The sequence below is a fragment of the Populus nigra genome, chromosome 3 (genome assembly GCF_951802175.1).
Source record: "Populus nigra chromosome 3, ddPopNigr1.1, whole genome shotgun sequence".
Classification (NCBI taxonomy): domain Eukaryota; kingdom Viridiplantae; phylum Streptophyta; class Magnoliopsida; order Malpighiales; family Salicaceae; genus Populus; species Populus nigra.
The window spans coordinates 16,260,992-16,275,249 of record NC_084854.1 but is presented as its reverse complement, the minus strand read 5'-3'; the positions used below and the strand labels follow the sequence as shown (position 1 = coordinate 16,275,249).

Here is a 14,258-nt window from a genome sequence, read left to right as displayed (position 1 = left end):
TAATTATTACTGTATTTTCAAAACACCCGTTATAAGGTGGCTTCATTCTCTCACGGTCAGGGATGAGGGGAAGGGCAGCCACGAATTTCTCCTTGTCTTATTGGATTTTGTGCAGCATGATTTTATTTTGTTTTTTTTTTTAAATAATTTTTTTATTTTTTAATATTTTTATATTATTTGATGTATTAATATTAAAAATATATTCTTAAAAATAAAAAAATATTATTTTAATATATTTTTAAATAAAAATATATTTAAAAATAATTATTACTGCATCTTCGAAACACCCCGTTATCATTGGCGGTCCATGGTAACTCAGTGGAAAGGATGGTTAAAGGCCAGCTTCATCAATATCTGCAAAATTATATGCCGCCGGTGGGATTTCAAATTATTTTTTAAGGTAAGAAAAATAATTTGTTTCTTTTCTCTTCTAAGGCCTAAGGCCTATATATGTATACGTGTGTGTAGATATATAGTCTTTGTCCTGTATAAAAAATAATAATTAAACACTCTTTTTACTTTCAAGATTATATACAGAGATTTTTATTGGTTCATTGAAAATCAACAAAAAGAAAGTAGTTTTTTAAGGTATTTTTCTCAATAATTTTTTTTGTTTAAAAATATATTAAAATAATATTTTTTGAAAAAATTATTTTTAACATCAACACATCAAAATAATTTAAAAAATTAATTTTTAATAAAAAAATGAATTGCTCCACAATCCTAAACAAGGTCTTAGTGTTAAAGTGCATCTAAATTAATTTATATCTACCTTTTGCTCCAATTATATTAAGAACAAATGGTATAACTCTTGGGATGATTATCTCATTCTATAATATTATTTAATTTGAATTTTAGCGAGTTAATGTGATTTAAATTTGTTTTTAAAATCCTTTTGTTGGTTAGTTTATTTTTTTAATATTTCTTAGCATGCATGCCTATTTTATTTTTTTTATTTCGTAATTTATTGTTTCATTTAATATTTAAATTTAATTATTAATTAACTTCAATTTTAATAACTTCAGTTTCATTTATCTTTGAGAAAATTAATTTGAATTTAAACCCAACATTAACCCTGCATCTGAACTTTTTTATACACCATGGCAATAATAAACACACACGGAACATGTCTCAATCGCCATACATCTATGTCTCATCTGACATTGTCTTGTGGGTTTGTAATTTATGTTCCTCTGAAAATGCTCTGATTTTGGATGGCCCACCGGTGTAATTAGGTTGCCCTGGCAAGAAGGACGAAGCTGGACGCCAGGCCGCCACCCTTTTTATTCATCAATGCTCCATATAGTGAGGCAGAGCACATGTGTATGCGCGGTTAAGAACCGGAAAACCGCCCAAATTCCCGAGTCGGAGAGGCTCTTCGATCTGCGCTGTTCTGCAAGCCAGCAGTGGGGTGGGAGAAATCTAAAGAATGCCTACTTAATGAAGGAAAATGACACTTCAAAGCAAACAAGTGTTAAATTCTGTTCATGTTTGTTTGTCGTTTGGTTATGAAATGCATGGATTCTTGGGAGACGCAGCTTTTTAAATGAAAAATTATATTGAATCTTGTTTCGTCAGATTTACATACCCATCTTCTTAACTCAAGTCTCAATCATCTCAAGAAATTTTAGATCACAAATCCAATAGTTGGTTACTTTTTAGAATTTTATGGACCTAGATTTTATTTGGATGACAATGGAGAACTACAAATGTGAAGAATAAATTGTTTAAATACATGGTTAATAAATATATTTGAAGTCAAATTAAAAATATTTTTCACTTTTTTTAGGTTGAAAATTTATTGAAATTTATTCTTAGCTTTTTAATATGAAATATCAACATGATTACTTTATATCACACATGAATGAGAAAAGGATTTAAAAGAACCCTTCTTGGCAAGTTTTGAAAAAACCCAACACCATCTAAAAACTATATCCCACATGAAAAAAAAAATTTCTTATTGTTTATATAGTGAAAATATAAAAAGTTAAAATTAAATTTGAAAGAGATTTGAGCTTTTAAAGGGATAAAGACATAAGCAAAATAGACTTTAGACTTAAGCCACACATGCATGCAGCCTAGCTTGGCTCGTGCCTCAGCTTTCAAGCCTATATTAGGTTTGGATTTACTATAAAATAATTTTTCAAATTATAAAATATTTTTTTATCAATCTATTTTGAGTTTATATATTTTTTTGCCCCATAAATAATTACTTTTTACCAACCCATTAGTATGTCCATCCTATGATAAAGACCGATCAATTTCGTCAATAACCTAAACATTTTTTGGATAATTTTTATTCAATCAAAAGATATTAAATGTATAGCTAAAATTGTCAGGATTATTTTTTTTTAGCAGGTGATTAAGGCGGATAATGAAGGGAATTTGCTCTAGTAATTATCAGATTTAATTCTTTGGATAATTATATAAAAAAATCATAAGGTTTTTTTGCGATTTCATTTTCCCGCTATAGATTGAGAAATTACACTTTACATCCTGGTCAAATAAAAATTTCAAGAATGATTAAATTATGAAGTTGCCTTTGAATATAATATAACACAAATAACAATTATTGTGTCAATTTTATTTTTCGTTTTCTTATGTTTCATTGTCTCCCTTTTCTCTCTTTCCTTTTCAATTAAGGTTCTATAATCAATAAAACCCAATTTGAGTTCTTTCAACATAAACACTTTTAAATAAATACACTAGTGGAGCTAGATGAATCAAAATTTTGTTTCAACTACTTCCACCTATAATTATTTCTTAATCGACTTTTACGCCTCTTAGTGTAGCCAAACTCAAATCTACATCAACAAAAAAGTATCAACCATCACTATAAGATCTATGAAACTGTTTAAATTATAAACTACCAGATCTAGCATCACATTAACATGCATATCATTCATTTTTCTAATCTCAATCGTGCTTGAATTGAACTGAACCTAGAATCCAAAAAATATATATATCTCTTGTTACTCTTGATTGGTGTGTGGCTTTCTAAGCTTATTCAAAATGAGATTCAACTTTAAGTTGACAAAATATGTCGTCAAAATGGTCATAATAGCAAGTTTTACCCCCAAGTGATTGGGATAAAATTAAGTGAAAGTGATAAATTCAAAGATTTTATAGTTTATAAAAGCAAAAAATGCATTTGTCAATTATATCGAAAAAGGCCATAATGCGAGGAATTGTCCTACCAGAAATACAAGGCCTACAATGTATAGTTCTCCACATGAATAGGAAGCCACTAGCTTTTCTGGTGAATTAATATGTTTTCTCAATCCTTTATTTTTGTTAGAAACTTTTTTTTATGAAGTCTAGTAATTTCTTCTATTGTTTATGAGCAAGCATATATTCAATTTAGTGCATCAAATTAACAATATTAGATTGCTTGATATGTTTAAGTGATCCAAACTAGGAAAAAAAAACAATTTGTGATAGTGTTATGTATTACGAGGGTACATCTATCCCTCTGTGTAAAATAATAATCTTGTAAGGGTCATAAAATATAGGATTCAACTTGATATTTTTCATGAAAGCCATGCTCACTTGTTTATGAGGTTGGAGCTTTAAATACACCAAATTTCGTACTTGAAACTCTTTTTTCCCTCTTTTTATCAGTAATCTTCTTCATTTTTTTTCTAGTTTTTTCTAATTATAATTACAGCCACTGATCTATGATAACTCTCTTTTGAATCACTTCCTCAATTATTGATACTAAAGTAGTTTCTTGTGGATCAACCTTCTTGCTATAAGGAGGGTAGCTATACAAAATCTAAAAAAGGCTTATCTTAATAGTTGAATGGTAACTAGAATTGTACCATCGTTGAGCCAAAAATTATCATTCATACCATTTATTTGGGTTATGCATGGTCATACACCTCGAATAAGTTTCTAAACATTGATTAACCAATTTTGTTTGTTCCTAAGTTTGAGGATAGTAGGATAAACTCATTATTAGCTTTACTCCCAGTAACTTGAAGAATTCATTTTAAAACAAACCGGTAAAGACTATGACCTTATATATAATAATGGTTATAGTTAGCAATTTCTATATTTAGTAAAACTATCCACAATTACTAGTATTATATTTTTCCTTATTGACTTTGGCAACCCTTCAATAAAATTTATAGTTATATTTCTCTATATATCTTCTAGCAACGGTAATGGTTGAAGCAACCCATGATATAACACTCTTTTCAATTTTGCCTCCTTATACACATCACATTCTTCTACAAACTTTTTCATCAATACTTTTATAAAAAAACTAATAGAATATAACCTTGAATTTTTTATAAAAATTTTACACTCATGCATATCCTTCAACTTATAAATCATGTTTAGACTCATTAATTTCTCCCTTGTTTGCCAATAACAAACTTTTTTATATCTCAAAATCCTTTTTCATATGTGTATTATAACTAGTTATCAACATTTATCAAATTTTCAACAATAATTCTCTTTAGTTGTTTGTCTTCTTTATAAATATCACTGACTTATTTTATCAAACTAGTAAGATTGTAGTAATAACTTTTATGCTTTCAGTTTCAGTTTTTTACGAGTCAAAACAATCCTTATTCCTAATCTTCTTGAACAATGCATCTATTATCATGTTTTATTTATCTTTTCTATATTGTATTATATATATTAGCCCACAACAACTTCGTCATTTTATTTTATTTTAAATTGGTGTATGTATCTTATGTTCTAGCAAATGTTTCAAACTTTTTATGATCAGTTTTGATGATAAACTAATTATGTTCTTGATAATGTCTCTATCTTTTCATTGTTATTAAAAATGTCATGAACTTTTTTCATAAATAGACAATTCAAGATGCCTCACTAAAATAAGTTAATGGTTTTCTCTTTTGACTTAAACCAAAATCTAAACCATTAACACACGCATCGGTTTCTAACACAAAGGTTGTATTAAAATTATGAAGGGTTGAATATAGAGCCTTGCACAAGGCATCTTTTAAATCATCAAATGCTTTTTGTGAACTTTCATTTTAGTTAAAAATATTCTATTTTAATAACTCAATCAACAACTTACTAATGATTCTAAAACCCCTTATAAACCTCCTATAATAGCATGCTAACCTAAAAAATCCTCTTAACTCTTTCATTGAATATGGTTGTGGCTAGTTCCTCACAACTTTTATCTTCTTTAAATCTATAATCACACCTTATATGAAAATGATTTACCCTAAACATCCAACCTTCTTCTCATATATAAAAAAAAACATATTAATTTCTTGGTAAATAATTGGTTTTTCTTTAAGGTTTCCAATTCTAGCATTAAATGTTATAAGTGCATTTCAAATGTATAAATATATACCAAGATATCATAAAAATATATCAACATATACTTTTTTTAAAATAGCTCCAATATTGTATTCACTAAGGCCTAAAATGTGGTTGAAGCATTAGTCAAACCAAATGACATCACTTGAACATAGTGTGCCTGTAATGAGTTTTAAAAGCAATTTTCTCTATGTCATCTTCATGCATTTTTACTTGATGATAACCAAATATAAGGTCTAGCCTTGAAAAAAAAACAATGAACCTTATAACTCATCCATTAAATCATTAATCAATGGAATTAGAAATTTATTCTAAACTATCAAATTATTAAGCTACTTGTAATTAATACAAAATCTTAAGGTATTGTCCTTTTTTACAAGCAAGACTGGAAAATATATAAAAATTACAACTATGTTGAATTATCTTATTTTGTAGCATCTCTTTCACTAACTTTTATATCTCTTCTTTATGCATACAAGAACTTTTATAAGGCCTGATATTAAATGATTTAGACCAAAACATTATTGGAATCATGTGGTCTAAAGTTCTAACTATAAGCAATAGTGTTGGTTTTGTAAAAGCTTCCTCAAATTCATTTAATAAAGCTTTTATTATTGAATCATGTACAATATATCTGGTCTTTTTAACTGCTTCTATTAATAAAATTGCCTAATATATCCAAAAATTGTTTCTATTAAACTTTTATGTATTTTTACAGCTATAATCATTTGTAAATCAATAACTTTATTTATTCCTTTTAATTTTATTATCCTTCTTTCTTTTTTGAATGACAACTTTATTTTAATAAGGTAAAATAAAATAGGTGAATAATTTCATATCCAATCCACTCTAAGAACCATATCATATTTGTCTAACTTTAAAATCCTTAGGTCAACTTAAAATTCATACAAATATATGAACTAAGGGTTCTAAGAGTCACATCTCATCACACTTTCATTTGTTATTATCAAAACTAATATAATAATTTTTATAATAGTGGCCTTAATTTATCTAATGATATGAGTGTCAATGAAGTTATGAGTACACTTATCAATTAAGATGATCATATTTCTTTATTGATAATAACCTTTGATTCTAGTGGTGTTGTGTGCATATATATTAGTCAGCGCATTCAATGATAATCTATATTCATGCACTTTACCTTCTTCACCTAAAATTTCATTGCTACTTTCTTTTATCATTTCAACAACTCTTCTTTTTCATCCTTTATTCACCCCACCATGTGCAACCCATTAACATTATATTGATGAACAAATATATATTTTTATCCATATTTAAAACATTTCTCTAACCTCTTTCCTTATTCATGCAAAGTCTTAGCATAATATTTGGAACCTCGTGATGATTCTACTTTCAAATGATTTGTTTTTAGAACAAACTTGGTCTTTTTGGCCAAGGCATTCTTATATTATTCATGCCACTTTGTTTAATTAAAGGTATGTATCAATGTTGTTGGTTTAAAGATCTTGAGCATTGGCTTGATATCTTTTTTAAGCTCACTGATAAAGCTTGAAATATAATAAGATTCTAGTTAGTAAGGATTTAATGCATTCATTAAGGACTTAAGTTTCTCAAATCCCTTTATATATTCATCCATACCTTATCTTGCACAATTTTGTTGAGTTCCTCCACCACATCTTTTTTATTGCCAAACCTCATGGAAATAAACCTTGTGAATTCTTCTCAACTAGCCAAATCTTCTACCCCATATAAGAATCCCTCATTACATATTTTTATATTGCCCTCCAAGTAAAATGATGTTATCTTAAACCATTGTTATACTATAATGAAGTTTATTTTGAAGAACTTTTTGCATTTTCTTATCTAACATCTTGGATTCTCTCCTAAAAAAATGGCAAATCTACTTTAGGCAATGCTACATTGTATCTTACTATTTGAACTTCTTGATTTCCCAAATATTATGTTGATTCATTATATGATTGGAAATTAATACACCAAACATTGTGTTAGTCCTCCCTTTCCTATATGCTTTTATATATACCCCATGTTAATGTCTCATGTGTAACTATAATAGTATCCAACTGTAATCTAAATTATTCATTCCTCTTATATTATTCTTCTATCATTTCTTAAAGTTTCACATGCAAATATTGTATTTGTTTGTCCGCTTTTCTTCCATGTCCCTTCAAGGCCTTAATGTTGTTATTCTCTATCATTGTTAGTTGTTTATTAATGTAGAACTTTAATTAGCCGTGAATTGTAGGCTCTGATACTAATTTGTTAAGGCTTTCTCCCTTAACAAACAGTTAGTGTTGAAGGAATTTAAAAAAGAATAGAAAGAATTTAAGAGAATGAGAGAATAAATCATATTAAATTGCAAAACTTGGATTGTTTTATTGCTTGGTTAACAAGTTTTTATACAATGGTTTATATACAATGATTTCAAGCTCACTAACCTCTGTAAATGTCTTTCTAACTAACAATTCTAACTAATTATTAACAAACTCAGCTAACCATCATCACATGTCAACTTTCTTCATTTAGTTATGATAGTTTTGAAACTGTTTATAAACTAGTTCTTCATTTTCTTTTCTAACTGTTGTATATGTTGCTAAGCTCTTTTTTCATGATAATCAAATAATCCTTGATTTCCTTTGGCTCATAACAAAAAATATTTTCTAAAAAAAATAAATATTTAGATGTTTGATTTACTTAAAATATAATAAAAGATATAACTTTGTTGCCTGAAATCTAATCCAGAAAAATCCTAATAATTTTTTTTTTAAAAAATAGATAATAAGGCAACCATGGCAAAAAAAAAAGATGATAAAGTATAAAACTATTAAAGACTTTCAAGGTTGTACACTTAAAAAAACAAAAACTCAGTATTTTTTTTTTAAAAAAATAAAACTTGTACATGGACATTCATACAAGTGAGCCAAAATTTTTTTTGTATTTTTATGATTACTTGTTTGAGATTACATGAAAGGATTATGTTTCTCTTGTCTAACTTCAAATTTTATAATTTTTCCTGGAATTTGATCATGTATCTCTTAATAACTCCTTATATAGATTTATCTTTTAGCATAGTGGATGGAATCCCAATCCCCATGTTCAATAAATATGATTTTATTTTCTCAATACAAACAAAACAAAAATATTTGAAAATAGGCACATGATAGTGAAGGATGTGTAAAAAATTAATACCATGGTCCACTTTAAGAATTTATTTGAAAAAATAGTGAATATTATTTTTTAAAGTGTTTTTTATTTAAAATGTATTAAAATAATATTTTTTATTTTTTTACATCAATATATAATAATAATAATAATAAATATTAATTTAAAACTAAAACAGTTCAATTTTTTTAAAAGAATGACCGGTGTCTAAATAGTCTATCCTGTTTATATTTGTACAGTAAGTTTTTGCTTTATGACTGGCCTTTTCCCACTGACAAAGTATAACAAAGACGGAGTAATAGATACTCAGAGAGAGTCTCGAGAACTGAGCACACAAGCAACTACCTTCTCTCTACTCCGCGCTCCCTCTCTCCACCAATGCAAAACTCGCATCCTGTTTGGTTTAGCTAAACTAGGGTTTTGTTCTCTCTTCTTTTAGATATATATAAAAAAGAAGCCTCCTTCGAAGCAGAAGATATTTTCTGGTAAGCCCCGAATGTGAACTCGTTATGTTTTTGTTTTGCTACGCGTTGTTTTGTTTTGGTTTTCTGAGGTGTTTATGTTGAGATTTTTCTTTGGTGGGTTTGCTTTTTAAGCTTAGCAATAATGCTTCTTTTGTGCATCTTCCTGAAAGATATCTTATTTTCTATTAAAATGTGGGTTGGCCTTGAGTTAGAGCTTGAAGTGTGGCTGGCTTTTGAGTTTTGAAAGTTTTTTCAAAGAAGACCAAAGCTTTGAGGTTTTTTTTTTTTTTGACAGAATACTTCTGGAAAACATTTATTTGCTTAACATGGATCTCTGTTTCTACTGTCTCTGTTTCTAGCTTTTTTTTCTTTTTTTGTAAGCTTGTTTTAAATCAATGTATTGTAGATCTAAGCGTTTAAAACTCTAAAGAGGGAGAAATTTTCAATGTGTAGAGTGCTTCATATGTTGGGTAATAATTTGTTTTCAGTTTCCTTACAAATTTATTTTTATTATTATTAGAGTCGACAAGGGTAGCCTCTCACTTTTCAAAATCATAATCTCTTCAAGGGTCTTCTGAAAATTTTACAGAATATAAGTCAAGGAATGTTTCCCTTTCAAATTTCCCTCTGGCTGCCTGGTTTCTGGGTAATGCCATGTTTATTTTCCATTATTGTTACACTTGACGTGCAAGTTTTGATAAAATAAATCCGGACGATGTCTCTGGATTTGGAGATAGAATGTTTCTATTGTGTTCTTCTTTTCCTTTTGTAGCTGTCATCAAGTGTGTTTTTTTCACACCACATACAGAAGTAGACAGGCAAAAGTATTTCAATTAAGAACGGAACTAGTTTTTATATTATAAACTAAATGACGCGGCATTTTCCAAATGGACAGCATTTTTGTTATGATGATCATCATTTATCTGGTTCTGGCCCATTGTTCTGTTTACAACCGTGTTTGGAGCACAATACAAGTACTTGAGTAAAAAGAAAGGGATACAAAAGGAAAGAGAAAAGAAAGTTGCAAAGATGGATTATGTAATGATATGTGATGAGGTCTTCTCATTACACCCTTTTCTTTGTTTTTAATTTTGTCTTGTGGCTTTGGTTGGTGGTAGTGGGGGTGGTTTCCGGGGAGTTTCTTGGAAGGCATTGTATTTTTTTTCTTGCTTGTTAGGTTTGTGCATACTGATTTGAGGTGGCTGTCATCGTTTTCAACTCCACACTATTCTTTCTTTTAGATACATATGTATTAGATTCTCGTTTGAATTTCTTTCTCAGCCAAAGATTTCCTCTGAAGAACTGCAGGTGGTGTGGGCCAGGTGGGGTTTCAAGAAGAGGACTTTTAGTGAAGGAGATAGAAGCCATAATGCAGACACCAAAAGCAAAGTAAGATCGTCATTTCCTTAGCAGTATTACAATGTTTTTACCCACTCTAGGTGTTTGTATGTTTTCGTGTGATCTGTTTTCTTATTATGTCATTAACTGAATGGGACCTCAATATTATGTTCTTCATGTAATGTAGACCTACTCATTTCTGCACTGTTTTTCTGATCTACATTCAGAAAAATGCTTTCATTTAAGTCCATTTAATTCCAAGTCTAAATGAACTTTCTTCTGCAATAGGTGTATAAGTGATTTAGAGAATCATTTGGTAACTAAATGTGAACCCCACAGATAATTTAATTGAATAGACTTAGTGCTGGAAAGATTTTTTTACAAGGAACAGGATGAGTTTGAGTATCACACCAAGGCAGGAAAATGAAGTTTTAACAGGGTACCAATTGAATCCAAGTTTTGAAACAACGTTTGTTTCCTTTACTTTCCCTTTCCTTTTGTTTTTGAAAAAAAAAAAAAAACCTGTTTTTCTATCCCAGCAGTCAACAAAGCATATTGACTAGTATCTCAAAGGTAATTAGTGACAGTAAATCAGACGATGCATCAAGATATAAGTGGTGGGGGAATGTTGAAACTTAGTATGGTTAATCTATTCAAAAAGTGGCAGGTATTGAAATTATGGTATCATCTTAAAACACACTGGTGTGCTATGAATTCTTGCATGGCCAATCTTTTCAAGATGTAGTAAATCTATCATCCAGCAGTAACTGATATATAGCCTGATTAGTCCTGGCATTTACACTTTTGAAACAGATTTGTTTGAGTTTTTCATTGTTGCAATTTAGTTTTTCCTTTTGTTTTATGTCATTCTTCTTGTATTTTCTCAAGCTCTGGTTGTCATTCCCCTAACTTTGAGTGCAGAACCATCTCTTTGGAAGTGCCTCGGAAGAAATCTCCTGCAACACCTCGAACTCGGCAACTCAAGACACCTGGAGCAGAAACTGACTGTGTCTCTCCAAATCCAGCAAGTAGGACCCCAAAAGACAGAAGCCCTAAAGTCACTGAAAGGAAATCACCACGAAGTCCAGCAACTGAGGTACTCAGCTACAACTAGTTAATGGTTATACAGAATTACCCGTGAGAGTACTTTTACAGTTGGCCATGTCACTGTTACAAATACCTGTCCACACCATTTGAGTGTTTTTAGCCATATAATTCCTTAATTGTCAACCTTCTCTGTTGATTTTTTTTTGAGAAAGAAACCTTTTGTATTAATAATATTTTCACAAATTACTGATGTTGATACTGTTGTTTACTCACTTTGCTATCCTCTCTCTGTCTTGCGAGCCCAGAAGAAGCGCCCAAGCAAAATATCAGAATTGGAATCACAGCTTGCACAACTCCAGGAGGATCTGAAGACGGCAAAAGAGCAACTGAACACTTCAGAGTCATGGAAGAGGCGTTCCCAGCAGGAAGCTGAAGATACCAAGAAGCAGCTTTTAACCATGTCAATGAAACTCGAGGAATCACAACATCAATTGATGGAGCTTTCTAGTTCTGAAGATGTCCGTGTTCAAGAGCTCCGTAAAATCTCCCATGATCGTGATAAAGCTTGGGAGTCTGAACTGGAGGCTGTACAGAAACAGCACTCTATTGATTATTCAGCCTTGGCTTCTGCCATGAATGAAACCCAGAGGCTCAAAACTCAGCTGGAAATGGTAGTGGAATCTGAAGCTTCCCAAACAAAACATGTGGAGTCAGTGCATGCTGAATTAAAGGGGTTGAGGCTGGAACTAACTGAAACTCTCTCCCTTGTTGAAAAAATGAAAATTGAGCTCAGTGATACCAGGGAATCTGAAGCTCAAGCCCTAGAACTTGCTAGTAAAACTCAAAAGCAATTGGAAGAAGCAAATGCAACTGCAGATATGCTGCAGGCTGATGGCGTCAAAGCCATGGAGGCTTACAGATCCTTATCATTGAAGCTGGAACAATCAAGAGCTCAAGAAAAATCTTTAGAGGAACTTGTGAGTAAATTGCAAGCAGATCTGGCAAATGTCAGTGAGAAAACAGTCGAGAATCCTACAGGGGATGTTCAAGTTTCACATGAAAGTGTAGAAAATGAGGAAACAAAACAGCTCGAAGCAGAGATGAACCTTTTGAAAAATGAAGTAGGTCAGTTGAGATCCTTACTAGAAGCAGCCGAGACACGGTGCCAGGAAGAATATATTCAAAGCACATTGCAGATTAGAAGTGCTTATGAGCAAGTTGAACGTACAAAGTTGGAATCAGGCCAAAGAGAGGCTAAATTGGAAACAGAATTGAAGAAAGCCAAAAATAATATTGAAGAGTTGAGGGCTAACCTGATGGATAAGGAAACTGAATTGCAGGGCATTTCTGAGGAGAATGAGGGACTGATGTTGAAGATAAAGAAAAATCAGCCAAGTGAGAGAGAAGCTGAACTTGCAATGGGGATGAAGAATTTAGAGCATGATCTGGCAGAGTTGAAGGCAAGTTTGTTGGATAAGGAAGCGCAGTTGCAGAGAGTAGCTGAGGAAAATGAAACACTCAGGACAGAAATCAAGAAAGGGGAAATAGAGCAAAGTAAAGTTAGTGATGAAGCTGTTGCTATGGCAGAAACTGCAAGGGCTTCAGAACATGAAGCTCTAATGAAACTTGGTTATCTGACAGAGGAAGCAGATAAAAGTAGCAGAAGAGCAGCACGGATGACTGAGCAACTGGATGCAGCCCAGGCAGCGAACACAGAAATGGAGGCTGAATTGAGGAGGTTAAAGGTGCAGGCAGACCAGTGGAGGAAGGCCGCTGAGGCAGCTGCTGCTATGCTTTCAACTGGGAACAATGGTAAATTTGTAGAGAGAACAGGTTCACTTGATAGCAGCTATAATCCTATTGCTGGAAATATGGGTTCACCTTGCTCTGAAGATATGGATGATTCGCCAAGGAAGAAAAACAGGAACATGCTGAAGAAAATTGGGGTCTTGTGGAAGAAGGGTCAGAAGTAGCCAGGCTTTACTGCCAGGTTACAACGCATTTTATGGTTGTTTCATCAGTTCGAATACTTTCTCTCAACTCTTAATGTTCTTGTTCATATAAATTGCAGGTGCTGGTTGGTAGCAGCCAAGTTTAGTATGATGGATAAATTTGTTTCAAAGACTAGGCTCTTTTGAAGACTGCTGTATAGTTTCGTGGAAACTGGTGAATTTCAGGGGTTCCATTTTGTTTCATCTGATGGTCGCAGTGGCTTTTGATTTTCCAGTAGATATCATCTAGTTCACTGCACGAAGCAGTTGATCTTTGCTAGTACGGCATCAGCATGAATTATGTATTGATTTGGAATCTGAAAAAAAACAGGGACACTTGTATTGTATTATCGGAGATACTCCAAGTTTACTTCGGCTGATGATTTTGTGTTTCTTGTACAAGACCAAGCTAGCTGTGTCTCATCCTTTTTTATCTTCATCGTTTTTTTTTCGCTTGCTTTAATTAATGCATCTGTTCAATTTCTTGTTCACATGTATCCATTCGAATCAGCTGTATATCTCCAATACACGGGGCAATTTTCACAGAAGGTTTGACTGTTGTAATAACTGGTTACGAAATTTTGCCAAAAGAAATCGGCAATTATGCACTCGTGAGGAACCCCAGAATGTTTTTCTAGACAATATCAATAGCCATGCAATCATTCTCGTCAGCAATGCCGACATTGTTTGGTTGCCACTATCCCGCTAGGGCTGAGCATTTCTGGTTCGGTCCGGTTTTGGATCAAAATAAACAATCAAATTATTTTTTTTTTTTTAAGTTTTGGAACCGAACCGAAAACCGGTTAAAATCGATTAATTTCAGTTCGGTTTGGTTTTTTCCCCTTCCAAACCGGAAGGTTCGGTTCACTTTTAGCAACCCAATCCTTATCAAGAATATGTACAAGCAAAAACAGGGGTTTGAATCCTTATCAAGATCTGTACAAGCCGAAAC

General features: G+C 31.6%; 1 protein-coding gene across 5 annotated transcripts; it reads left to right on the top strand.

The window, feature by feature from the left end:
• Positions 1 to 8,743: 8,743 nt before the first annotated feature.
• On the top strand, positions 8,744 to 13,739 carry LOC133690360 (interactor of constitutive active ROPs 2, chloroplastic-like). 5 transcript variants are annotated; one of them, XM_062110631.1, is made up of 5 exons: positions 8,745 to 8,951; positions 10,239 to 10,319; positions 11,190 to 11,364; positions 11,621 to 13,305; positions 13,387 to 13,739. In XM_062110631.1, exons 2-4 carry the CDS (start codon positions 10,300 to 10,302, stop codon positions 13,286 to 13,288), a joined length of 1,863 nt encoding a protein of 620 aa, XP_061966615.1. In that variant the 5' UTR covers positions 8,745 to 8,951; positions 10,239 to 10,299; the 3' UTR covers positions 13,289 to 13,305; positions 13,387 to 13,739. The 5 variants fall into 5 exon arrangements, with proteins under 5 accessions (XP_061966614.1, XP_061966617.1, XP_061966616.1 ...); XM_062110630.1 differs by having other exon boundaries at positions 8,744 to 8,951; positions 11,621 to 13,739; XM_062110633.1 differs by having other exon boundaries at positions 8,744 to 8,951; positions 10,231 to 10,319; positions 11,621 to 13,739.
• The last annotated feature ends 519 nt before the right edge of the window (positions 13,740 to 14,258 follow it).